General features: G+C 48.3%; 2 protein-coding genes across 8 annotated transcripts in view; one reads left to right on the top strand and one right to left on the bottom strand.

The window, feature by feature from the left end:
* Positions 1-292: 292 nt before the first annotated feature.
* Elac2 (elaC ribonuclease Z 2) lies at positions 293-24,165 on the top strand. Of its 2 annotated transcripts, none has more exons than XM_042693157.1 (24): positions 293-556; positions 1,374-1,424; positions 1,552-1,622; positions 2,725-2,789; positions 4,151-4,208; positions 4,522-4,590; positions 5,696-5,821; positions 7,305-7,363; positions 9,125-9,183; positions 9,278-9,350; positions 10,743-10,855; positions 12,154-12,249; positions 13,560-13,698; positions 13,778-13,863; positions 15,965-16,083; positions 17,608-17,704; positions 19,036-19,174; positions 19,901-19,939; positions 20,060-20,169; positions 21,665-21,764; positions 21,847-21,967; positions 22,219-22,297; positions 22,823-22,967; positions 23,564-24,165. In XM_042693157.1, exons 1-24 carry the CDS (start codon positions 330-332, stop codon positions 23,798-23,800), a joined length of 2,478 nt encoding a protein of 825 aa, XP_042549091.1. In that variant the 5' UTR covers positions 293-329; the 3' UTR covers positions 23,801-24,165. The 2 variants fall into 2 exon arrangements, with proteins under 2 accessions (XP_042549091.1, XP_042549100.1); XM_042693166.1 differs by lacking the exon at positions 293-556 and adding an exon at positions 690-749.
* A 755-nt stretch (positions 24,166-24,920) lies between these two features.
* Arhgap44 (Rho GTPase activating protein 44) overlaps positions 24,921-26,500 on the bottom strand; it is a 157,838-nt gene continuing 156,258 nt past the window's right edge. For 5 of the 6 annotated variants that reach the window (XM_042693941.1, XM_042693926.1, XM_042693936.1 and 2 more), the window contains one exon: positions 24,921-26,484. In XM_042693941.1, coding sequence (XP_042549875.1) covers positions 26,345-26,484 — 140 coding nt within the window. In that variant the 3' untranslated portion in view covers positions 24,921-26,344. The remainder of the gene's footprint in view (positions 26,485-26,500) is intronic. The other variant, XM_042693930.1, reaches the window with a different exon arrangement.

The following is a 26,500-nucleotide window of genomic DNA, read 5'->3' as shown; positions in this document are numbered from 1 at the left end:
ACTGACAGAGGTACTAAGTCTTACTTGCTTCTCAGAAGGCAGTATGCATCAGCGCGGAAGTCCCGCCCCAGGTGTAGGTCAAGTTCCGGGGGGGAAGAAAAAACTAGCATTAGAAAAACCGGAATTAGGGCAAAGGGCGGGGCCTGTTCCGACGCTCTAGCCTGCCTCCACTCTATGGCCGCAGCCGGGTGACAAGCACAGTGCGCCGAGGCTCCTTTCTATTGGACGCGTAGCCTCGTGAGGGCGGGCCGCTCGTGTTGCGGGGCGCTGATTGGGCGGTGCCGGCGGCCCGCGTGCGGTGGTCACCCAGGCCGGGCTGAACGGGGCGCATGTGGGCGCTGTGCAGGCTGCTGCGGTCGGGGGCCGGGCGCGCCATGTCACAGGGGCCCGCCCGCCGCCAGCGGCCCCCCAAGGACCCGCTTCGACACCTGCGCACCCGGGAGAAGCGGGGCGCGTCCTGGGAGCCCGGGAGCCCCAACACGGTGTACCTGCAGGTGGTGGCCGCGGGCGGCAGGGATGTGGGCGCTGCGCTCTATGTCTTCTCCGAGTACAACCGGTCAGTCAGCTCCCCTCCGCCCGCCCCCTTCCTCCATTCCCCTCCGTCCCTCAGCCCCCCCCCCCCCATCCTCCCGGGCCCCCCAGCACCGCGACTCCTCCGGGGGTGGTTGTCATTGCCAGCGCAGGTAACTCCAGAGGCTCGCGATCGCGCGTGGTCCGCACCGTCCCCATGTGGAGATCTCGACCCGGATGTGAGCATTCTCTTCTCAGGGTTCTTGGCAAGCCAAGCAGCACCCTCCTTCCGTGCACCCCAAAGCCGGGCCCTCATAGCTGGGTGGGGGTGGATGGACTAGGCCCTATCTCGCCCCCACTCCCACCAGCCCCTCCCTATCTTCCCCCGAGGAGGATTGAGAGCTTCGTAGCCGAATAGCAGAGATGCAGGGCAGTTACTGCAACCTCATCGGTTTGGGTTGTTTGGTTGAGTGAGTCTACAGTAAAATACAGGTTTCAGAGATTGATTGATTGATTGATTGATTGTGTGTGTGTGTGTGTGTGTGTGTGTGTGTGTGTGTGTGTGTGCGTGCGTGTGTGCTGGTCCTGGGGTTTGAACTTGGGCCTGGGTACTGTCTTTTAGCTATTCCACTCCAGGCTGGTGCTCTATCACTGGAGCCACAGCTCCATTTCCAGAGTTATTAAGGTGGTTAATTGAAGAATAGCTTCTTATGGACTTTGCTACCAGGCAGGCTTCAAATCACTTTTCTCAGATCATGTCCTCCCCAGTAGCTAGGGTTACAGGCTTGAGCCACTGGCCCCAGGCAATGTCAGGAGATCTTACAGAACATACCCCTGTGAGTATGGTCTTGTTTCCTCTGTAGGTATCTCTTCAATTGTGGAGAAGGCATCCAGAGACTCATGCAGGAACACAAGTGAGTCAGTTTTGCTTCTGGAGTGGAGATGATTATGGGGTTGGAAAGGTGGGGTAGGAGGCATGTGTGTTTTAATAGCAGAAGTAGTCCCATTCATCCTGCTGTAAATGTTTGTTCTCTTTTCTAGACTGAAAGTTGCTCGCTTGGACAACATATTCCTGACACGAATGCACTGGGCTAATGTTGGGGGCTTGTGTGGTAAGTATATTCTTTGCAGAGGCAGGGCCAACAAAGGGAGGCTCTCAATTCATCTTTCTCTTATTTGGACCCTTTTCTGAGGACAAGGGAGCAGGAATTTTCTTGTATGCCAGTCTAGGAAGCTATGGTAGGCCCATCATTACTGGACTCAGAAGAGCAGTTCCAGGTATGGCCATCTACTTGATTTCTTGGGTTACCAGGCCAGAGATTTAGCTGGAATGGGTCAGTGGTGGTGGATTAAAGTTAATGGGGGAGAACGAAGGAAAGGATGACATTGACCAAAAAGCATTTATTCATAACCCGACATAGGGAATCATAACCCCTTTGTACAGCTACGTAATAGTAAGAATTTAAAAAGAAAAGTTATACCGGGTGCCAGTGGCTCATGCCACAATCCTAGCTACTCAGGAGGCTGAGATCTGAGGATTGCAGTTCAAAGCCAGGCTGGGCAGGCAAGTCCATAAGACTCTTATCTCCAGTTAACCACCAGAAAACCAGATGTGGCACTGTGGCTCAAGTGGTAGAGTACTTACCTTGAGCTGAAGAGCTGAGGGACAGCACCCAGGCCCAGGGTTCAAGCCTATGACCACCAAAAAAAAAAAAAAAGAAAAAAAAAAAAGGAAAAGTCAGCCAGTTTCTCATGAATCCTGTTAGCAACCCTCCACAGCCATCTGTTCTTCCTCTCCAAGTCAAGCTTGCTGCAGCTGGTTTTTACAGGGGCGGTGATATAGGTAGGAAGGAGCATGGTACTAGAGTCATCCCCATATTCATAGCTGATGTGGGGCATGAGGTACCTGGGGTGCAAAGTATAAGAGTCTGTCACCCTTATTTGCACAACTGTGGGAGCAGACACCTACTTGAGTTTTGCATGTCAAAGACATCACTGCATCAACATCAACAGTGATTGCCCATCGCATGAGCTCCTATGAGCAACCCTTTTACTTGCCGGCATCTTTCCAGCTGTGCAAGCCTGACCTCACGACTGGTCTGAAGCTGGAATAGAGACACGTAGACAAGTGACCCAGAGAAGTCAGTGGTGCCGCTGCTGGCCGCCATTACAAGTCAAGGTGATGAAGGATCTCACTTTATTCCTCCTTTGTAGGAATGATTCTTACTTTGAAGGAAACTGGGCTTCCGAAGTGTGTGCTCTCTGGACCTCCACAACTGGTGAGTCTTCTCTGGCTCGCCCAGAAAAAAAACCAGTTCCTCCTTTTTTAGTTTAGTGAGAATCACAAGAATTTTTATTTTTGAAAAGTAGACTTCTGTCCTTCACACATACCTGGTCGTGGAGCAAACACTTTTCTATTCAAATCCAGCAAGCTTGAGCTCAAACCTTTTACCAGTTGTGGGACCTTAAATGAGAACCTCAGTTGCTTTATCGGTAAATGCCTGTTTTGTTTCAAAAAGCTATTAAATATCCAGTGAGATGACACATAAAGTGCTAAATTGCTTTATTGAATATTTGGTACCAAGTCAGTACTTCATGGGTGATAGCATTATTTATTTATGGTAATGAAGAGTGAATTCATGGCCTTAGCTTTGCTTGGTCAGTGCTCTACCTCTTGAGTCCCACCCAGGACTTGAATGATAGCTTCATTAAATTTCAGACATCTTCCTACCAGGCATCAAGTTCTGTTAATTCTGCCATTATGTCTGAATCCATCCATTTGTCTCCCTCTCCTCGAGGCCATTGTGACCTGTCTGTCACTTGTATAAACCATCCATCACAAGCAGCCAGAGTGACCTGTTTTGAGAAAAGACTTAAGTGCAGGCCTCATTTCCCAGCCTAAAATGCTTTAGGGCTCTCCATTGCAATACAATTTGGTTACCTTTATATGATCTCCAAGTCCCATAGACCCAGGCCCTTGCTTATAGTTCTGTGTTTTATACCATGCTCTAGTGAGCTACCAGGGCAGACTCACCCTCTGCCCCTCAAGGGCACCTGCCCATCTCAGAGCTTTTGTTCAAACGTGAGATCTGCTGCCTCCTCTTCTCTCTGCCGGGGTCTGTTCTGAGCCTTTATTTCCTTTGCAGTTTGCATGTCTCTTGCAGAGCAAGTGATTTGTGTTACTTGTTTTGTTGTTGTCTTCTTTGGTTTCTTTTGCCCTGCTAACTCCGAGGAATCTAATAGATAGTAAATACAATAACTGTTTGTTGGGGCTGGGAAGGTGGCTCAGTGGTAGAGCGCTTGCCTTGCATGCATGAGGCCCTGGGTTTGATTACTCAGCACCACATAAGCAAAAAAAAAAAAAAGCTGGAAGTGGCGCTGTGGCTCAAGTGGTAGAGTGCTAGCCTTGAGCTGAAGAGCTGAGGGACAGCGCCCAGGCCCAGAGTTCAGGGCCCACGACTGGACCCAAAAAAAAAAAACTGTTTGTATATTGAGGTTTGAAGTTTGAAACACTAATGAAGTGTTTGCTTCATGTTAATAGCTTTTGGGTCTACTGACATGTTTGAATATATGTTGGTTTCTGTATTTAACTTGTTCATTTTCTTATATTTTATTTATTTATTTAATTTTATTTTTTTAGGAAAAATACCTAGAAGCAATTAAAATATTTTCAGGTCCTTTAAAAGGCATAGACCTGGGTATGTATCTGGTACTTCTTTCTTATTTAGGCCCTGCTTTTCCTATTAAGAATCATTAGAGGCTAGCTTAAATCAAAGCTTAATCAAATGCTTCATTGATGTGAAATGAAAAATTCTGGTTTTATTGACCAATTCCTACTGTAATTCTGGACCAGTTCAGTTGCTGAGTTTGACGGTTTGGGAAGTTTCATTTGCACACATTTTGCTACTGTGTTTCTCCTGACTTGTGCATTCCCCCTGACTTGCACATTTCTCTTGATGTGCACCTTTCTCCTGACTGGCACATTCTTCCTGACTGGCGTTTTTCTTTTAGCTGTGCGGCCACACACGGCTCCGGAATACAAGGATGAGACCATGACTGTTCACCAGGTCCCCATACACAGTGAGTGTGAATGCCAGATTGCCGGAGCGGCAGCTGTCGGTGAACCAGGAACCACTGTGGAAACTGGCCTGGGGTGTCCTGGTCTATGTTCTGACCACAGTTAGAACATTTAGTTGTGAAACTCAGATGTGGTTCCTGCCCTTCAGGAGCTGATCCTCTTGGGAACAGACATGTTGAACTTAAGCATAATGGTAGTGATTGAGTTTTGGTATGTATTCAAGGGTTAGTAGGAAATATATTGCAGTCAGATTTCAACATTGATTGCTTTGGGTTTGTTAGCCACAGAGGAAGTGCCTAAGTGCTATATTTTGTGTGTGTGTGTGTGTGTGTGTGAGAGAGAGAGAGAGAGAGAGAGAGAGAGAGAGAGAGTAGGCGTGTGAGTTGTGGGGCTTGAACTTGGGGCCTGGGCACTGTCCTGAACTTTTTTGCTCAAGGAGTGGTGTAGCACTTTGAGCCACAGCACCACTTCTGGTTCTGTGGTGGTTAATTGGAGGTATGAGTCTCATGGACTTTCCTGTTCTGGCTGGCTTTGAACTGTTATCCTCAGATCTCAGCCTCCTGAGTAGCTAGGATTACAGGTATGAACCTGTATCCAGCTATTTTTGGAGGTTTTATTTTTGTGCCATACTGGGACTTGAACTCAAGGTCTGAACTTGAACTCAAGTGTCAGTTTATCCACTAAGGGCTGGTAGACTGCCATTTGAGCCATAGCTCCACTTTTGGCTTTTTGCAAGCATGGATCCTATATGGAGCTTGAGCTTCTCAGAGCTACAAAAGGTCTTTCCCTGACTTTGTGATTTAACTAGCTGCAGAATTAGGCTCCTATGGAGGTGGGTACCCTTTGGACCTATGTCTTTAAATAAATCTCCCACAGCCTGCTTGCTTTTTGTTTAGTAGGCACTGTTGGCTCCTTGTTGTGGGCAAGGCTCTGAACTAAGCAGAAGCGTAAAGATGATTAAGATGTACACCCAGTGAGTGGGTGGGTTGGTAACTACTTTACTACTGTAGTAAAAGGATGGGCTGATTTGTTTAGTGTTGCCAACCCCGGGGCCAGGTTGTACGCAGATGTGTGGTGTGTAATCTTATGGTTGCCTGTGCTGCCCAGGTGAACAGAGATGTGCAGAAGACCTCATATCACAGAGTCCAGAAAGACGTCTCAGCAGGGACAGCCCCAATCGATCTCCAGACTCTACAGCAACCAAACATGAACAGCACCTTCCAGATGGCAATGGTATAAATGAACGTGCTTTCTTAGTGCTTTCTGCCTCTTTTCAGATTAATCTTTCAATAACATAATGACAGTGCATATTTGGGGTACAATGAGATGTAGTGGTCTATGTAGAAAGACTCAGATTGTTATAGTTGTCACCTCACTAACTTACTATATTTGGGGGTAAAATGTTAAAAAATCAATTTTTAAGCCTGGCTACCGAAGGGGCTGAAATCTGAGGATCAAAATTTGAAGCCAGTCCAGGCTGACAAATCCATGAGACTCCTATCTCGAGTTAATGAGCAGAAAGCCAGAAGTATAGCTGTGGTCAAATGGTAGAGTACCAGGCTTCAGGGAAAAAGTGCAGCAGGAGCTCCAGTCCTTAAGAACCAGCAGCTAATAAATAAATAAATAAACAATCTTTTAAAAGCAGTCTTCCCTTTCCCCTCCCCCTCCATGCCTGGGGACCTAAGTCAGAACCTTGTTCATGTCAGGTAAGTGCTGAACCCGATATTAGCAATTTTGAAACAAACATTACCATGAACTGTGGTCACTTTGTAGTACAAGCAGTAGATCACTAAAATTTATTGGTAGCCTAGCGGAAACTTCGTATTGTTTTACTAACATCTTCTCTCATACCCACTCACCCCCCACCCCCAACTTTCTACTTTGTTTCTATTGTATTGATACTTTAGATTTAGGTAAGGAGAGGATACATTATTTGCCTTTTTGTATCTGGCTTACTTAACCTAACATAGTTCCCTTGTTGAATGCTCAAAGTCAGGAAAAGCTACATTTGTAAGCACAAACCTCTTCCTTGGCACACGTGCCTGGATCTGGGTGGAGAGTGGGAAGTGTGCTCAGAAAGATGACAGAACTTGCCAGTTGCAGCCCTCAAGTCCTGGCACTGGTGTTCAGCTCACCTGGTGGAGCTCAGGGCCTGGCTTACCCACTGGTACAGTGGGCTTTTCATTAATGGAGCATTAATTAAGTGCAGAAAGTTGAACAACCAAGCTAGTGGAACAGACCACTGAATGAATGGATTGACCCCCCCTTTTCCTTCAAAATAACAACCTACTGGGAAGCTATATCGTAGGAATTGTGGACTACTCTAGGATTGGACAAGTTCCTCCTGCCCAGCAGTTAGTCTATCTGATGACCAAGACATGACAAACCTGGAACATTCTCCTTTTCTGGATGGCTTAGGATAAAGATTTTCCCTGCTGACTTTTTAGCTTTTGTTTTACTTTGACTATTCTCTGTATATAAAACAATCATTTTTTTTCTCTCTTCACTATTTAGTAAGTAGGCCACTAAAAAATATATTTGCTTGCCATTGTGGTTGGAATTTTGTATTCTGCATAATTTACTGAAATCTAACATACGTACATATAGGACCTGAAGGGTCTGGTGGGAGTATCAGGGTCTCCCAATCTTTGTGTTGGGATAGTGATGGTCAGCCCACTTCAGACTCACCTTGTTTGATCAATGTGTTTTTCTGCAGGTGTCAGCCGGACAGTTGGTGGTAGGGACCCTTCCTTGGTGGTAGCTTTTGTCTGTAAGGTAAGAGGCTATCCACCCTGGGCACTAGGGGAGTGTGTGGCTGGTGGCCAGCTTGTGGTTATGCTCTGGACCTTTGGGGACCACTTTTTGCAGTAATTTCAAGGTAGTGATTTCTAAATTGACCTAGGCCAAGAAGGCACTCTGATTCTTTATGACCTCAACTACATTAGAACATAACAAAATCAATCTTAGAGAAACAGCAGAAGTTACCAGGGGCAATGGCGGGCTCAAGGGCGGGGGTTTGGGGGCGATGAGGTTAAGGGATATTGTTTTATCCTTTCTAATTTTCTCCCAGTCCTTTCCTTATCAGCTTGTGGATTATTTTGCACACTAATCAGTGATTGGTCCTCTTACAACTCAGAGCTAGCTAATGGCAACTGTTTGTGTTTTCTTCCTATCAGTTGGGCCTTTATTCAGATTCCTCAGTTCGATTTCCTTAGACTGTCCTCTGAGGCTGCAGTCTCTGTAATATGTGATGTGCACACAGCGAGGCTGCACTCCTTCCTCTACGACACTAGAGAAGTCTAGAATCCTGGTCATGAGACATCAGGATCAAATGTGAGACTAAGAATCACCTGTTCATGAAAGCTAAGAGTAAACACTAACAGTTCATCAAGGTTTAAACAAGAAAGCGAACATTAGCTGTAATTCAGCAGAGATCTGTTTTTGACTTGTTTTGATTATTGTATGTGAAGTTTGTAGGTCTCAAAATGTTTAGACAGAAGATTAGCAAGAGAGTGATGGTGGAATCAGAATGGTGCTAGGTTTTGTGCTAGAATGGTGGTTTGCCTTCTATCATAAGAAGAACAGATTGGGAATAGGTTACTGTAATTCTTCTCCATATAACAGCAACAGCACTACACTACCCGATGGTCGAAGCATACTTTTTCTTTTGGGTCACCACCAGTGTCAACTGCAGTATTATGTTATGCAGAATTCTAATTGGTCATTGCTTTTTAGGCCATGTTTTGGTGATGTTTCTTTAGAAGTTGGTGAATATAGGATAACACATAACCCATGTCTCCTGTTTCTTCCAAAGGGTACAGATATGTAAAGATCCTTATCATTAACTAGGATGCAGTAAAGGATTACATTTTGTTAAATATATAACAAGATAATGTTGGGGAATATAGCACAGTTTTAAAGTCATTTAGGTCTCAGTTCTAAAGCATCTCAAAACAAACAACGTCAGAATAGCATAATGCCTTCTGAAAATAATCAACTGCATTTTAACAAAGAATTACAAACACTAGATGTGCTTTTTTTTGGGGGGGTCCGGTTGTGGGGCCTGAACTCTGGGCCTGGGCGCTCTCCCTCAGCTCTTCAGCTCAAGGCTAGCACTCTACCACTTGAGCCACCACACCACTTCTGGCTTTTTTCTTTTTGCTTATGTGGTGCTGGGGAATAAAATCCAGGGCCTCAGGCATGCAAGGCAAGCGCTCTACCACTGAGCCACCTTCCCAGCCCTAGATGCACTTTTTAATGTCCGGTTGTGGGCCTGAACTCTAGGCCTGAGTGCTGTCCCTCAGCTCTTCAGCTCAAGGCTAGCACTCTACCACTTGAGCCACAGTGCCACTTCCGGCTTTTTTCTTCTTTTTTTTTTGCTTATGTGGTGCTGAGGAATCGAACCCAGGGCATCATGCATTGCAAGGCAAGCACTCTACCACTGAGTCACCTTCCCAGCCCCCTAGATGCACTTTTTAATGAAGTTGATTCAACCAAGCTTCTTCACCAGGCACTGAGATTACATTTGTGTTTCAGCTGCACATGAAGAAAGGGAACTTCCTGGTGCTCAAAGCAAAGGAGCTGGGCCTCCCCGTGTGAGTGGTGGGTGAGGGTGGGGCTGCTGGTGGCCAGGTGGGTCTGCCTGTGCTCACAGAGCGCCTCTCATGGAGGGCCTACCCTTTGTTTCAGGGGGACAGCTGCCATCGCCCCCATCATTGCAGCCGTCAAGGACGGGAAGAGCATTATTCATGAAGGAAGAGAGGTAAGCCATGGCTCCTGCGAGGATTCTGCAGTTGCAAGTGGACCGGGCAGAGCCCCTGTCTAACCAGGTCTTCAGACACAACTTTCGTGTGTGTGCCAGCACTGGGGTTTGGACCGGACCTTGTGCTCTTGTTTGTTAGCTTTTTTTATTCAAGGTTGGCATTTACCACTTGAGCCACACCTTGTGTCTGGCTTTTTCCAGATTAATTAGAGGTAATTGGGTTTTCTTTGAGTTCAAGCCCCACGACTGACCAAACAAAAAAAAAAATTAAAAAGAGTCTCATGTGCTTTTTTTCCCAGGCTGATTTCAAATTGAGATCCTCAGATCTCAGGCTCCTGAGGAGCTAAGGTTACAGGCATGGCCATTAGTGCCTAGCTTATCAGATACAACATTTTTTTAAAAATTTATCTTTGGTACTGTACATGGGGCTTGAACGCAGGGCCTGGGTACTGTCCCTGATCTTTTGTGCTCAAGGCTAGTGCCCTACCACTTGAGCCAGCTCTACTTCTGGCTTTTGGATGATTAATAGGAAATAAGAATCTCACGGACTTTTCTACCCAGGCTAGCTTTGGACTGTGATTCTTAGATCTCAGCTTCTGGAGTAGTTAGATTAGACACCTGAGCCACTGATAACCTGTCTCAGATACACCATTTTTTTTTTTCCCCCTGTGGTTGTGGGCCTTGATCTCAGGGCCTAGGCTGTCCCTGAGCTCCTTGTGTTCAAGGCTACCACTCTACCACTTTGAGCCATAGCATCGATTCCAGTTTTTGAGTAGTGTATTAGAGATAAGAGTCTCATGGGGACTTTTCTGCAATCCTCAGGTTTCAGCCTCCTGAGTAAGATTACAGATGTAAGCCACCGGCACCTGGGTTTCAGATACAATTTCTGAAGGAAGTGGGATAGTATGAAATTCTGTCACGGGCTCCAAGTTGGAGGTCTTATTCAGACATGTACCCATCACTGCTATGCCCGGACATTTCTGTAGATTGTTCAGGATCTGGTAGACTTGCAGGGATGGATGGATTCCTGTCCTCATATGAGCTCAGGACAGTGTCCAAAACTTGCCATATGGATGGGCTTTGAATGCCTGGCCTCAAGGAATATACCACATTCTTCAAGATGTTTTTTCTGGCATCAAAAAGAAACCCTGAATGACCAGCCTCTGCTCCTGTCACTACAGGATTGAGCTGTCTTCCAGGTTGTCTACTTGGTTAGTACAAACAGCAGGAAGTTCAGGTAGAGCCCTGTTATGCTGGTGTCATGTCCTGTGTAGACGACTATGGGGTGTGTGATGTTAGCAGCTGCCTCAATCCATTTGTTTTTAGAACTAAGCTTTGACTGTTTTGGAAGCGCATCCTGACCCCGATGAACTGGTTTATTTGGTTTTGCAGATTTTGGCTGAAGAGTTGTGTACACCCCCAGATCCTGGTCTTGCATTTATAGTGGTTGAATGTCCAGATGAAGGCTTCATCCAGCCCATCTGTGAGAATGATACCTTTAAGAGGTAAAGAGGAGGGTGTGCAGGTGGAAGAAGGAAAAAGGCAGCAAAGCGGCCACTACTCAGTGGGTGGCCACCTGTGGGAAGAGAGCTGGTCACTGGGTTGGAAATGCCCATTCATCCTACCGGCACTTTTTACCTGGTAACTGGTGGTTAGCATGCTCTCTGTGGTAATACTGCCTCAAAGACTGAAGTCCAGAAACACTAAGGATTATAACTCTTAAGAGGTTTAAGTCTGCAATAAATTGTAGAACTTTAAGTTGTAAATAATTCCCAAACCACTGTTGGGATTATTTTTACCTACATGGTTTTTTCTGACTTAACTACACTTAGCCTCCCGGGGTCTGGAAGTCTGATACCATGTGCTTTTAAGAGCCTGTGTTAAGGGACAGAATCTCAGCTGGGGACACCTTTTAGGCCTAAGTGTTTTGTCCTGCTTGAGAAGTTTTTCAGTCCAGCTTTAATTCTAGGTAGCATCTCTGACCTACATGTGTGTGTTTAAAATGTTCTCCCATTCTTAATGATTTATCTGTATTTTTCCTGTCCTTATCTTTTTTTTAATTTTACTTGCTGTTACATTCTACATATACACATCTTTTGGGCTGCTGTACCCCTTCCACATTGGCGTAGTGGGAGTCCCTACTAGGCTCACTTTATTCTCAGGGCGAGGTAGCCTGGTAGCATACATCCTGCGTGTTCCAGTCAAACTCTGAGCACAAAGCTATTGACGTTGCTAAGATATCATCACTGAGAGCCAGGTCCATGTCTGGGGTGGTGAAACAGCTACTACATGAGAGTTGTTTTTTTTTTTTTTAACATATCAAAAACTAGAAGGAAACAAATCATATTAGCTGTCTGCCTCTACATGGTAGAATTAGAAGACAGAAGGCAGACACCAGGCTTGGAGTAGAGATAAAGGAGACCAATGAAGTGAACAGTTAATTCAAGATGAAGGAGAGGGAGCTGGAGCAGGCAGGGAAGGGACAGGAAAGGCATCCAGAGTAGGTTCATCAGCCACTCCCTACTTTATCCCACGCATTGTCCCTGTCTACTCCACAGCATGACATGGAAAGGCTCAGCTAGGTAGACCAGATACCTAAACCAGGCTTATCTAATACAGGAACCCCATGGAGCAGGGTCATGGGCAGTACACTGACCCCACTGGGAGCTACTTGGAGACCAAGCCTGAGTGTAGCACTGAGAGTCCCCCCACCCCCCCAGCTACACAGTATTTGTTTGTAAGTACTCTTTTTTATTTTTATCACCATATAAAGCAAAACTCCACTTTTCCTTGGTCCTCCCAGGTACCAGGGAAACCCCAACACTCCAGTGGCCCTGGTGGTCCACATGGCCCCAGAGTCTGTGCTCATGGACAGCAGATACCAGCAATGGATGGAGAGGTATGGAACACAGGGTAACCCTTGGGGTATATTTCTTCCTTTCTGAGCACTGTCTACCCTCTCCCTTGAGCCTGCACCAACCTCTGTGATTCCTGCTTTGGAGTATTTTGGGAGAGCCCCTCTGTGGTAGTATGGAAAGAGCCACCAGTAGGTGGCACAGTGTGCATACATTCCCCTTTGTACAGAGCTCTGTTGTTGGTCATGGTCACCCGCTGTACTCTTGGGGTGTCTTTTAGTTGACATTCCACTGGTGCATCCTAAAGAAGAGACCTGCCAATAGAAAGTAATCATTTCTGCTTACTGAACACCCATTTTGTGTCAGGCATATGTTACGTGCTGTACACTACAGTCGTCTCCCTCTCCTTTCCAGCAAGCTTGTCTTGTTGGGACATTTGGTAACTGGGAAGAGAGCCCTGTTCTCTTTCCTCATGGTTTCATAGGCCAAGGCCAGCATCCAATGAAAGAGTTGAACTAGGTGTGTGTTGACTTAGGTTGCTGTTTGCCACTCCCTGTTTCACTTCATTTTTCATAAAAGTATTTATTCATACTTTACTTGTTTTAGTCTTCATGACAACTGGGACTTAAACCTAGGACCTGGACACTGTCCCTAAGCTTCCTTTCTCAAGGCTGGTATTCTACCACTTTGAGCCATAGCTCCCTTTTCAGTTTTTCGGTGGTTAATTGGAGATAAGAGTCCCACATACATTTTTGTTCAGGCCAGCTTCAAACTTCAATCCTTAGATCTCAACCTTCTGAGTAGCTAGGATTATAGGAATGAGCTACCCACACCTGGTTTAACGTTCTCTCCAAAGGATTCACAAAGCTGAAGGCTTGCATAGGATTCTTCTCAGCTGGAGCAAACATTTGACTCAAATCTACCTCCATCTTTCCACGCTCCCATAGCTTGCCTGTCTGTGCCTGGTGGTTTCATTTTCTTCACTTTTGTTCCTTAAGGGTTTAAATCATGACATACACCGTATCTATTTTCCTCTTCGGCTTTTCTCTTGCAGCCTGTACTCCATGTTGATTTCACATCCTTAGTTGAAAATCTCTTTATTTTTGCTTGATTTTTCTCTTGTCTTTTTTTTGTTTTTTGTTTTCAAGCAGCTTATCCTAAGGACAGCTGCCTTAGGGAGAGAACCCTGGGCCTTGAGGCAGAAGCAGCAAGATCATGTTGGGCTGTGTTGTAGATACTCGGGGGCGAGTGACTAATATGGCTGTCTTCTAGGGCTTTTAACCTACTTGGGCCATCCCTGAGGTGAGTAGTTCCCTGATGCACACTCTCAGCCCTCACTCTCATTTCACCTTAGGTTTGGGCCTGACACCCAGCACCTGATCCTGAATAAGAAATGTGAGTCAGTCCACAATCTTCGCAGCCACAAGATTCAAACGCAGCTCAACCTCATCCACCCGGATATCTTCCCTCCACTCACCACTTTCCACAGTAAGGTAGCGTCCCAGAACAGTGCCTGTCCACCAGCTCCTGTCTTTTTCCTTTGGCCATGGACTATGTTCTTGTCTCTTTCAGGAGGAAGGGCCGGCTCTCAGTGTGCCTGTGGTTCAGGGTGAATGCCTCCTCAAGTACCAGCTCCGCCCCAGGAGGGAGTGGCAGAGGTGTGTGTGGTTCTGCGCTGAGGGCTCCCTCTAGGCCAGGGCTTGGGGAGCTTTCCTACAAATGGCCAGATGGTGGGTGTTTCCATACGTTTTTCTCATCATGTAGTCTCAGAAGAGCCCCAGACATGGGGCTGGGAAGGTGGCTCAGTGGTAGAGCGCTTGCCTTGCATGCCTGAGGCCCTGGGTTCAATTCCTCAGCACCACATAAGAAAAAGAAAAAAAGCCGGAAGTGGCACTGTGGCTCAAGGGGTAGAGCCCTAGCCTTGAGCTGAAGAGCTGAGAGACAGCGCCCAGGCCCAGAGTTCAGGCCCCATGACCAGACTCCAAAAAAAAAAAAAAAAAGAGCCCCAGACAGTATGTAAATGAATAGGAACGGATGTGTGCCCACACAACATTGATTTAGGAAAACAGCCTGAGTCGTGTCTGGATTGAGCTGGGATGATTAAGGACAGTATTTACCCTTTTAAAAATTGTTTTTCATGGCAACAAGTACAAGTTAGGGTTCATTGCTTTCCATTGCATTTCTTAGAAACTAGGGCATGTGGGACAGTCACCGGCCATCCTGCCACCTGGTGTGATTCTCATGCTATGTTGGTGTTTGTGACTGTGGGGATGTATTTTAAAAAGCACATATTTGGGGTTTTAGGTTGACATTGTTCCTTCATTGTTAGGCTCTAGTAGCATGATTTTAATTGGATTTTCAGATAGAGATGTTTACTCAGTAAGTCAGTTCTTTGCTGCAAATGACATACAAATCTTTGAATGGAACAGTTCCCACTCATAGATGTGAGATTAGTGGGTCACGGTGTGACACCGCTTTAGGCCCTGATAAACATAAAATTGCCATCTGGAACGCCTCAGCTGCGACTCTTATTCTTGGAGATCTGAAAGCACAGTGATTGAAGTGTCCTGGCCACTTGGTGTCAGCAGTTAGAGTAGATCCTATTCTGGACAGTGACTAGGTGCCATGTGCTACTATCCTGAGTACCTGTTAGCTCTCCTGGAAAGACTCTGGTAGGACTCAACAGCACCTCCTGCTGGATGGCTTGCCATGTCCCTTTGCCAATCTGCATAGGCTATTAGGATGTGGTCGTGGGGACCTTCATCAGTAGTCAGGTTCATTGTGTGCTTTGTGATAGGTGCAATTCTTGGGACCTAGCCAGACCTATAAACTAGGTTCTGGAGAGTTAGTGCTTAGTGGTTTTAGTCCCAGCCAGGTTGTGCCCAGTCTAAGGTTAGGACTCAGTGAGGTTAGGACCAGCGACGCAGCATTCGAGGGAGGCAAACGCTTACAAATGTAGGCTTCGTTTTCCCACAGCTAACAAGTCAGGGTCTGCATCTTCCCCAAGTTCCCAAGAATAGCTGTGTGCACCTGAATTTGAGTTACTGTCTGGGGCCACGCTTCCAGTGGGCCATGGGTACTATAGAGACATTTGTAGGTGACATGATCTTGGGGAAGTGATACTAGCGGTTAGAGGTCTGGGTACTGCACAGGACAGCCCCTGTCACAAAGGAGAACCATCCAGTTCTGAGTATCATTAGGGTCTGCATGTCAGGCCTTGAGGTTGAAGCGGATTATGAAGAGAAAAAAATCCATTCAGGGCTCTTAGGGATAGAACCCACTTAGCTGAGAAAGGTTCCAGAGGCAGAATAGAAGTCCCTAGGAGTCCGCTGAAGAAGGTTCTAGAGGTAGAATGGAACTCCCTGATCTCAGCTGAGGAAGGTTTCAGAGGCAGAATAGAACTACTCAGCGCTCACCTGAGGAATGTTCCAGAGGTAAAAGAGAACTCTTCCAGTCTCAGCTAGAAAGTTCCAGAAGCAGAATAGAATTCCTCAAGTCTCAGCTGAGGAGGGTTCCAGAACCAGAATAGAACTCCCCAGGCCTTAGCTGAGGAAAGTTCCAGAGGTATAACAGACTATTGCAGGCCTCAGAAGTTTCTAGAGGCAGAATAGAGTTCCTCAGGTTGCAGTTGCAATGGAATCATCTTCTCAGTTGATGTGAGGGAACATTTTGTTCCTTGGATTTATCTCTGCGTGTAAACCAGTATTTGCAGAAACCACACAGCCACTTTAGTCACCCGAGATGCCCCTCTCTCTGCAGGGATGCTGTTATTACTTGCAACCCTGAAGAATTCATAGCTGAGGTCCTGGAGCTCCCCAACTTCCAGGAGAGCGTGCAGGAGTATAGGAAGAGCACGCAGGATAGCCTGGCCCCAGCAGGTAAGCCAAGACCAGGGAGCCCCTCCTGGTCTCCTGTGTGCAGGAACTGTCACTACCTTAACCAGGGTGTTGACATGTACATTTTATTTAACCTGACTTCCTTAATTCTAGCATTGCATTCAAGTGGTGCTCAAGGGGCTTAAAAATACCAGAGCCCATGCCACATCCAGATCTGTAAACCCAATGTTTACCTGTAAACCCAATGTCAGGTGTTGTTGAGGGCCTTTCACGCTCATTCGGCTTTTTTGCTCAATACTGGGTGCTCTACCACCTGACATGCCTCTACATAAGGCTTTTTGATACTTATTTGGAGATAAGAGTCTCAGGGACTTTTCTGTACAGGCTGGCTTTGAACCTTGATTCTCAATTCTCAACCTCCTGAGTAATTAGGATTTGTCGGTGTGAGCCACCAGCCCCTGGCTCTGTGGAGAGCTTTAAGTGGCACTGTGCTGACATGGGTCGGGTTGTGGGTTTGGTAAGGAAGGCTCATGGAGGTTTTGGTCAGGTCACTCGCCACATGAGCTTCTCATGGCCCATCAGGAGAAGTAGCTAGAGGGTTTGTTACTTCCACTCGTGCCTTTAACGACACACTTCTCACCAAGCGATAATGCTTACAAGGGGATGAGGGAATAGAACAGAGTGGCAGGAGGGTCCAATCCAGCCAGCTGACCATTTGCCAAACGTAATCCCTGTGGAGGCTGGCACCAGACAAACCAGCGGTGGCCAGCACCTCACTTCCTCTTGCTGTGTGTGTCGCTTACCTCCTGGAGTTGATTTCCTCCTTTTGTGATTGGAGTTCTGATGTGTGTATGCTGAAGACTGCTTGGTCCATGAGAACTTGTAAAAATGACAGGGCCTGGTGGACTGGGTGAACTGAGAAAGGGGCACAGGACTCGGAATCCCCAGATCTCCCTGGGTTTGACTGCTGCCTGACTCCTATTTCCTAGGAGGCCATCCTTCCATTCCTGCTTCCCCCTGTGCGGAAGTGGGCCCCTGTCCCTCGGGGTTGTGAGAATGTTTAGATTGGAAAAGTCAGAATGCCTGGCAGATGCCCACCCTTGGAGAGTAAATGGCCATTCAGAACATTTCTTCATTTAAAAGAAATTAGAGGCTGGGTGCTGGTGGCTCATGCCTGTACCACTAGCTACTCAGGAGGCTAAAGTATAGAGGCTCAAGGTTCAAAGAAAAGCCTGTGCTTGAAAGTCCTTGAGACTCTTACTTTCAGTTAACCACCAAAAATGCAGAAGTGGAGCTGTGGCTCAATGTAGAGTACTAGCCTTGAGCAAAATGGCCTTAAGGGAAAGGAACCAGGCCCTGAGTTCAAGTTCCAATACTGTACACAAAAAAAAGAAGTAAGAGATTGTTTTAAAGAAAGGAAGGGTGTATTGGCTTCTCCACCCAGGTGCCTCTTCCTTACTGAGAGCCTGCTATGTCACGGGTGAGGAAGGAGGGTGAAGGCAGGAGTCAGGGCTTCACTGTATTGCTTACCTACCTTGTCACTGAAAGCTGAGACAACTTTTCCAGAGAAAAGAAACCAGTATCCAGAAGTCGTCTTCCTGGGGACAGGGTCTGCCATCCCAATGAAGATTCGGAACGTTAGCGCCACACTGGTCAACATAAGGTACTCCTCCTTTGACAGTAAACCTCCACCCCTCAGAGCTGTGAGCTGTCACCTTGGCTAGAGTGTCTGAGAGCAGAGCTGGAGTTCTGGCTTTACTGGATCGTGTAGCCACTCTAGCAACCTTTTACCTGTAGAGTTGCCCCAACTCATCCATTGATGACCTTTCATAAGAAGAGCCAAGAAATCATGTCACTTCGTTTTCTCATTAACCGATGGGGTAGTGGATATATGGAGTTTATGGATTGGTATTCTAACTATTTCAACTCCTTAGTGCTAGGTCTGTTTACGCTGTGGGGGTTTGGTGCACTTAGGTGACCCGCCCTCCTGGATTTCCTTTGACATGTGGTTTTGCTTGATGCACCGGGGATTGCTGGAGGTCACTTACTGGCAGGGCTAAAGTGTGCATGCACGTCTACAGGGTACATGTATGAAGGAATTGGGATTGTGAGGCACAAGGTAAATTTCTCATCGTTGTTTTGGGTGCCAGTGGTGGATGGGAAACTGCCAAATAATGCAGCAATGGTTGGCAGCAGTGTTATCACTACTTCCCGGCCCTGTTCCCCAAGATCAGAAAGTGCAAATCTAGGGCATAAGAAAAGCAGTAAAGCAGCTCAGGGCAAGCTGGTCCGTTCTAAGGACTTCTCTGGTTTCTGATCTTCAACCCTGAGCCTGGCTACCTGAACCCGTGGCAGTTAATCAGAAGGACGGGCGTAGTCTGTCTCTGGGAAGGCATTGCCTTTTCCGGGAGGGGTCTCTTTGAATGGGTGCTGTCTCTGTCTTCATGCTCCCCCAGAAAAAGGAAAACATGCCCAAGGGTGCACCTCTATCTCCACCTGGGAGCAAAGTCTCCAAAACACACTGCTGAGCATGACACCGGCAGAATCAGGCCCTCCGGGCTCCTTCTGAGAGCGGTTTATTCAGCCCTCACTGCCTCTCTGGAGGAAGCACACATAGCTCTTCCTCTGGCCCATCTTATCACCTAGCCTGCACTGGATGGCTTTGGGAATGCGGATGGGAAACTGGGACTGCATGGAGAGGGGAGGAATCCTGTGAACAGGAACTGGAGACAGTCTTATGTGACAGAGTGACATTGCCACCCTAGCATTCTCAGACCTGTGTTTTCCCCCTCGTTCATCACCTGCACACTGTTGTCTCTGTCCTTCAGACCTTTTTAAAGTTACTTTTATGGTTCAAGAACTGGATTTTATATCAGCTCCTCAAGGAAAAGTCATGAGAGGTTACGGAAGAGGTGGGAATTTTCATGGCTGTGGCCATTTTGTTAAGCAATCTGAAGTGTTTCCTATTGGTAAGTCTCTCACTGTCTCCTGTAGTCCTGAAAAGTCTCTGCTACTGGACTGCGGCGAAGGCACGTTTGGGCAGCTGTACCGCCATTATGGAGAGCAAGTGGATCAGGTCCTGGCGAACCTGGCTGCTGTGTTTGTGTCCCACTTGCACGCAGACCACCACACAGTAAGTGGGGCTGCCTGCACCCCAGAGCCTTCGCCCTCAGGGAGGTGCTACCTCCTCTAGGCTGTGTGTTAGGCCACTTTGCTGCTGTTACCAAACTTGCTGTGGCTCTTACCACTCATCTCTTGCTAGATGAAGGTCCAGCCTGGTCTGGCCAGTATGGGTGTCAGCTTCACTTAGTGCCATTCATTTTTGCTGGTCCTTGGGCTTGAGCTCAGGGCCTGGTACCGTCCCTTAGCTTCTTTGCTCAAGGCTGGTGCTCTACCACTTGAGTCACAGCTCCACTTTGAACTTTTATTTTGATGGTTGCGTGGAGCTAAGAATATCATAGATTTTTCCTGCCCAGGCTAGCTTTGAAATTAACTCTTCCGAGCTCCTCCTCCTGAACAGCTCAGATTACAGGCATGAATTGTTGGCATCTGGTGACTCAGCTGTTACAGGTTTTTGCCTCCTCCCAGCTGGCCCAGAGGGAACTGGCTAGGTGTGGGTGTGGCTGTGAGGCCTTGGCTTTGGTCTAGGGCATACTGGACCCCTGCCCAGTGCCCTTTTTTATTTTCCATGTCTCATTGCATTCTGCCTGTACCATTTCAAAGCTGAGTGCTACACCCACTAGCAGGGGTGCTTGAGGGGCCAGGCACACAGGGCTGGGAGCTTGTCAAGTGAGGACTCCAGGGCCCCATGGGGTTAGAGACTGTGGAGCCGGCTGATGCAGGTCTCTCTCCATTGCAGGGCTTGCTGCACATCCTGCTGGAGAGAGAACGTGCCTTGGTAAGTGCTACCCTTGTCAACACTGGGGTTTTGTAGGGTTTACGCTTCCTCAGCCATGTGAGCTGCTCCAGACCATGGCCAAGGAGTTCCTGTGGTAACTGCTCTGGAATTTCATTTCAGGCAGCCCTAGGGAAGCCCTTCCACCCCCTGCTGGTGGTAGCCCCCACCCAGCTCAGACCCTGGCTGCAGCAATACCACAACCAGTGCCAGCAGATTCTGCACCATGTCAGGTGAGTGGCCCATCCTTCCATAGCTGTTGCCTTCCAGAGCCCACGGTCAACACCAGGGCAGTGAGAGATGCTCCCGGCCCCTCATCCTACAGTACAGAGCCCCTCCACGTCAGAAGGTGGGGCAGAGGGGAGATGGCCCCATGCCCACCACACAGGGAAGGACCCCATTTGCCCGTGGCCCGCATTGCTTGGGCCAAGGGGAACATTTTGTTGGTTGTTCCTTACAGTTAGGGAGGTGGGGCCTGGCTCTTTTTGTTTGCTTATGGTGTCTCTGTCTTACTGGCTGTGACTTGTTTTTCTCCTATAAGAATGATGGGTGTCCAGGAAGTACGTATTTGGGGCTCACCCAGGCTGTTGCTCACTGCTAAGCCAAGCAGAATCTCAAAACAGTCCCCCCCAAAATTGCACTGAGGATCTGAGACATGCAAAGCAGAGAGGACTTTTGGGAGAAGCCCCCTGCTTCCAGCCCCTGCTGCCGCCCCCACAGCCCAACAAAAAATAAAGACATTTGTCTGAGTGGGGGAAAAAAAAGAATGACTGGAGACTTTCTAATCCCCAAACTGGATTTAGATGGCAAGTGTTAATGATTTTTTTCTTTTTTTTTTTTTGCCAGTGCTGGGGCTTGAACTCGGGCTGGGCACTGTCTATGAGCTTTTGCTCAAGGCTAGCACTCTACCACGTGAGCCACAGCACCACTATCAGCTTTTTTGAGTAGTTTATTGGAAGTAAGAGCCTCATAGACTTTCCTGCCTGAGCTGGCTACAAACTATGACCCTCAGATCTCTGCCTCCTGACTAGCTAGGATTTCTGGAGTGAGCCACCAGTGCCCAGCCTTAAATGAGTATTTCTGAATGTTTTATTCTAAGGTGTGTGTGTGTGTGTGTGTGTGTGTGTGTGTGTGTGTGTGTGTGTGTGTGTGTGTGTGTGTGTGTGTGTGTGTGTGTGTGTGTGTGTGTGTGTATGCACATATGCATGCGCATGTGTGTGTTGGTATTGGTCTTGAGCTCAGGGCCTGGGAGCTGTCCCTTAGCTTTTTTGTTTAAGGTTGGTGCTCTGCTGCTTGAACCACACTCCACTTCTGACTTTTCTTTTTCTTTTCTTTTTTTTTTTTAATTGGTCGTGGGCCTGGGTGCTGTCCCTCAGCTCTTCAGCTCAAGGCTAGCGCTCTACCACTTGAGCTACAGCACCCACTTCCAGTTTTCTGGTGGTTTACTGGAGAAAAGAGTTTTACAGACTTTCCTGCCCGTGCTGGCTTTGAACCTCGATCCTCAGATCTCAGCCTCCTGAGTAGCTAGGATTATAGGCATGAGCCACTGCGCCTGGCTACTTCTGACTTTTTGATGGTTAATTGGCGATAACAGTCTCACAGACTTTCCTGAATGGGCTGGCTTCTAACCTCAGTCCTCAGATCGCACCCTCCTAAGAAGCTAGGATTATAGGCATGAGCCACTAGCACCTAGCTATTATAATTTTTAAATGCTTTGACTACTTGCAGTATGATTCCTGCCAAATGCCTTCGTCAAGAAGCCGAGGTCTCAGACCCCTCAATGGAAAGTCTGATCCGATCACTGTTAAAAACCTGTGATTTGGAAGAGGTAAGGGAGCCTAGCCACCTGCCCGGAGGAGAGCAGGAGAGGCAGGCAGGGCAGGATGCAGATCTCCAGCCTGCTCCTTCAGTTTCAGACATGCCTGGTCCGGCACTGCAAGCATGCTTTTGGCTGTGCACTGGTGCACACATCTGGCTGGAAAGTGGTATACTCTGGGGATACCATGCCCTGCGAGGCTCTGGTCCAGATAGGTAAGCAGAGGAAGAAGTGAACTTCACTGGGTCCCCTGGTGGGGGGGCTGGGGAGGGGGCACATGTGTGCAGATGACCATGCAGAGGATAACACAGTCAGCAGGTGGTTCCCACGCTCCTTGTCATCTGGCTGCCATCCTTCCGTGCAGACCCAGAGAGCTGAGCTTTTGGGTCAGGTCATGGTGGGGGATTCTGGCACCCACATGTTGCTCATCCGCAGGACTTAGCCTTGACACTGTTTTGCTCTCTAGGGAAAGATGCCACCCTGCTGATTCATGAAGCCACTCTGGAGGATGGCTTGGAAATGGAAGCCATAGAAAAGACACACAGGTAGCAAGGTCCCTTTCCTCTGTCAAATGCAACCTGAGCAGCCCAGGCCCATAGGACAGTGTCCTTCTGAGGGCTATGGCTTTCCTGGGCCCACAGCGAGTCTCAGGAGTCTTGTGCCTCTTATCACAGTTCCTCTAGGCAAGGGTGTCCAGAAAAGCACAGTGTTTTCAAAGTCTGAAAAATTAGCTAGATTAAAAAGGGAGTCACTTCTAGGAGGTTCTAGGGAAGGATGGCGGGGAGGGTGTCACAGGGGTTCAGTATGGAGCCGTTTCAAGGAAAGAGTTCTTGGACCCTAGCAAGCCCTAGAGTTTTCCTCCGATTGAGCCTGCAGCCAGTATGGAGTGTGGACCTCCCTCAGGAAGTGTGGGAAGGTTCCAGTCCTAAGGAGCATTTGCACTGGTAAGGAGGCGCCAGTGAAGAACATCTGCTCTCCATCCCTAGGTCCCTAAGCAGCAGGAAGGCTAGGGTTGGGGCCAGTCCTTACTCCTCTCTCCAGCTTCTCTCTGCCCTGTCTTCTGCCCCCAGCACCACCTCCCAAGCTATTGGTGTGGGGATGCGGATGAATGCAGAGTTCATCATGCTTAACCACTTCAGCCAGCGCTATGCCAAGATCCCCATCTTCAGCCCCGACTTCAACGAGAAAGTCGGAATCGCCTTTGACCACATGAAGGTTGGCCTGTCGCTCAAACAGTGAGGGGTGGGGACACGGGGATGATGGGCTTTATCTCTCACTTCCCCCCCGGGCCAGGGAAGAGCACCCACTGCTGTCCATCGCAAGTCCGCGGGTCGCAGTGCCCTGTAGGATCTTTCAGAAATGTCAGGTTCAGATTCCTGAGCCTCTCTTAGGCCTGGACAGTTGACATAGTCACTGTGGCCTCAGCACAGAGCTGTGGGACAGGTACTCTCACCACATGAGTGGTGGGGCTGGGCCCATCCCTTGGGCCTTCCCATTGAAGGGGCGGGGTTGGGATGACCTTGGCTTCAGATTTTAGGAGCTTGATTGAAGCGGGGGGGGGGGGGGGGGGGGGGTGGAGGGGGGCTGCTTTCCCTTTCCTGAGGGCTGTTCATCTTTGCTGCCCTCACCCAGGAGAAGGTGCTTTCTTTGGAGGGCTTGTCCCACTCGCCACATCCCCCTTTCAAGCAGTAGTTGCTGGTTTAAGAGTGTGTAAGGAGGGGGGAGTGGACCTGCTATGGCAGTCTCTGCACTTGCAGCCCCCTCCCTCACCTGCCTCTCTGAGCGTGTCTCTGCCCTGTCTGGCCCTCCAGATCTGCTTTGGAGACTTCCCAACCGTGCCCAAGTTGATTCCACCATTGAAAGCCCTGTTTGCTGGTGATATCGAGGAGATGGAGGAGCGCAGGGAGAAGCGGGAGCTGAGGATGGTACGGGCTGCCCTCCTGTCTCAGGAGCAGGCAGGCAGCCCGGTGGACAGGGAGCCCCAGCAGAAACGGGCCCATGCGGAGGGGCCGCAGAGCCCACAGAGCAAGAAGCTCAGAGCCCAGTGAGCTCCAAAGGCTGCATCTTGTGCTCTACATGGCACCGATGCCTGCTTCTCTCATCCCCGTGGGAGTCCGAGAGTGCCTTCTGCCAGGAGGAATGACTCAGGACAGGAGTGTGGAGTCCTGCATGGGTTCTGGCTTAGCATTGATCTGCCAGACACCACCCATGACTGGTGCCTGCCACAGCTGCAGGACAGGAGGCTGTGTGGTGGAAGACAGTGGAAATGAGGAGTCACACATGGAAATGGGCAGCGCCTTACCTCCAGCACACTGGTTCCCTTGGCACACTGGAGAAGCTGGTTAAGTAGCCCAGACTCCAGAAGTAGTATTCCAAAGAATCAGGTGCAATAAAGCTTGAGTTTGGAATCCGAGTTCTTTGGTGCTGCTTCAGAACAAGGTCTTCAGCATGCGGGGTGCTCAGCATGCCCAGGAAAGCATCAGAGGCAGAAGAGGCCTGTGAAGCCCATTTCCAGACACCCATCACCCCTCAATATGTCCTGGTCTGGTAGTAATGGCAAAAGATGCAACGAGTTAGCGCTGGCTGGGCTAGGACAGGCAGGTATCCAGACACCATCCTTCCCACTGTAGGCTGGGCACTGGGGGATCACACCTGTAATCCTACCTACTCAGGAGGCTGAGATCTGAGGATTGAAGTCAACCCAGATAAGAAAGTCCCTGAGACTTTTAACACCAGAAAAGTTGGAAGTGGAGCAGTGGCTCAAATGGTAGAGCACTAGCAAAAGAACTAAGGCACAGTGGTTCTAAGTACTGGTACAAAAAAAAAAAAAAGAGGAGGCAACTCACTTGTTCTTTTTTGCCCCATGATGACAGAATGTTTGCCCCAGAAATATTGCGAAATCCCACATCGTGCCCACTTCCTTGCTTTCCTAGGCAGGATTTGAGAACAGGTTAGTGCTTGGTCAAGAGAATGTTCAGAGTTAAAGCTGGATCTATGTGTTCATCCTGAACACAGGAGTATGTGGAAAAAGGCTCTAAAACCTCAGGGGGTGTAAGAGAGATAGCAAAAAATTGGTCTTTGTGGTGGAGACCTTCAGCTCTCCCATAGCAACACCCAGCACCAGTTAACTTCCCCACAGCGGCATTCAAACAAGGGCATACACTGAGCTCAGGGATAATAAATCTATTTTAATAACATCAGTTTTGACAATGATTTGTACATGTATTTAAAGATAACCTTCAACCCCTGGGCTCCGATACAAATTGGGGATTGAATTGCCCTTGCCAGGAAGTGAGCAAAGCTGTAACATCAAAACTCTTTGCCAATCCCACTCTCAGAGAAGGGTGACTTTACACTGTTGGGGGGAAAAAAAAAATAACTAAGCATTTAAATTTATCATTGTACACCTGTACACTGGTTTAGATTGAATGGCTCAAATTAAACAAATATAGAGAGATCTCATATATACAAATATTATATCATGTATAGGTATATTATATCTTATTTTAAAAGGATAAAACTTTAAACTTGGACTTTGCATGCATGGCCCAGATCTGTTTCTCACTCCCTTAACCCCAAAGTGCAGGTGGGCTTCCCGGCGCCCTCTGGCCCTCTGCAGAGCTGGCTGTTTTGGTGAGGGGGATGAGCTGAGCGTTGAGTGGCAGGAGCAGGGGAGTGAGTGGTCTGCCCCACAGGCCACGTGTGGCCCGCGTCTGGACTCGTTTCACTTCCCTCTATCTACCTTGGGGTAAACAGAATTATTGCTAGTCAGCTGTAACCTCTAGAAGGAAGAGATGGGCTCCAGGCCCCCACTTTGCTAGGAGCTTAGTGCCTGGATGGGCAAAATTACTGTTCGGCATCTAATGAGCTTTGAGGGGGGCCATGAGGAGCTACCTGGGATCCTCCAGACATGCTCAGGATATTTTTTTTTTCAACTCGGAAGCACAAAACAATAATGAGTAAAGGGCTTTTTAGTAACTTAGGGGGGGTGCAAGAGGAATAAAAGTGCCAGGAAGTGAATGCTTTAAGCCATTAGCTTTGGGTCCCTATGATTAAGGGTAGCCTCAAAGGTATTTTCCATGAGCCAGCCCTCCCCTGAGCATCAAGTGAAGGAGGATAGGAATCAGGAGTGTGCATTTCTAGCCCTGGTACCCCCTCCTTCCTCACTTCTCTGGCTGTTAGGTGGGTGCTGTAGGACCTGACAGCATCTGTCCCTGCAGGTGTAGCACATGTGCTGTGGCAGCACCCTCGGGTGTAGCTTACCCTCTCCTGCACCCCCACCCTGCACAGCCCTGGGGAGGAGATGGCTGTTGCTTAGCAGGGAAGCTGAAGATGATCAGAAATAGGCACGAAGTCAAAAGGCAAAGATCAAACAAAAGGCTGAAGTCACCACCCAATAGGAATGAACAAAATCGGCACCACCAACATCTGCCACACGGACCGGAGATTGTGCTCTCCTGCCAGACTCCAACCTGGAGTTGGAGGTGACGGCAAAGGAACCCACAGAGGATCCTTGGCAAGCTCAGGGACGCTGCTCCTGGCGGCGTGTTCCCCGGGCCCACATCTGTACAGGTGCTGGGGCGGGGGCTGCATCAGAGGGCTGTGCTCTCCGATTCCTCCTCTGAGTCCCTCTTGTCAGTCACCGAGTGTCGCCTTGCGTGCTCCAGGGGGCTCAGGCGGAGTGTTGACCCCAGCTCTATGTGGATGGAGGGGATATCAAAGTGGACAAGATCTGCAAGTTGGCAGAG

The sequence above is a fragment of the Dipodomys spectabilis genome, unplaced genomic scaffold, assembly GCF_019054845.1.
Source record: "Dipodomys spectabilis isolate Male_0828 unplaced genomic scaffold, ASM1905484v1 ptg000004l, whole genome shotgun sequence".
Lineage (NCBI taxonomy): Eukaryota > Metazoa > Chordata > Mammalia > Rodentia > Heteromyidae > Dipodomys > Dipodomys spectabilis.
Note: the sequence above shows the minus strand (reverse complement) of the source record. Positions and strands in the feature narration are given on the sequence as shown.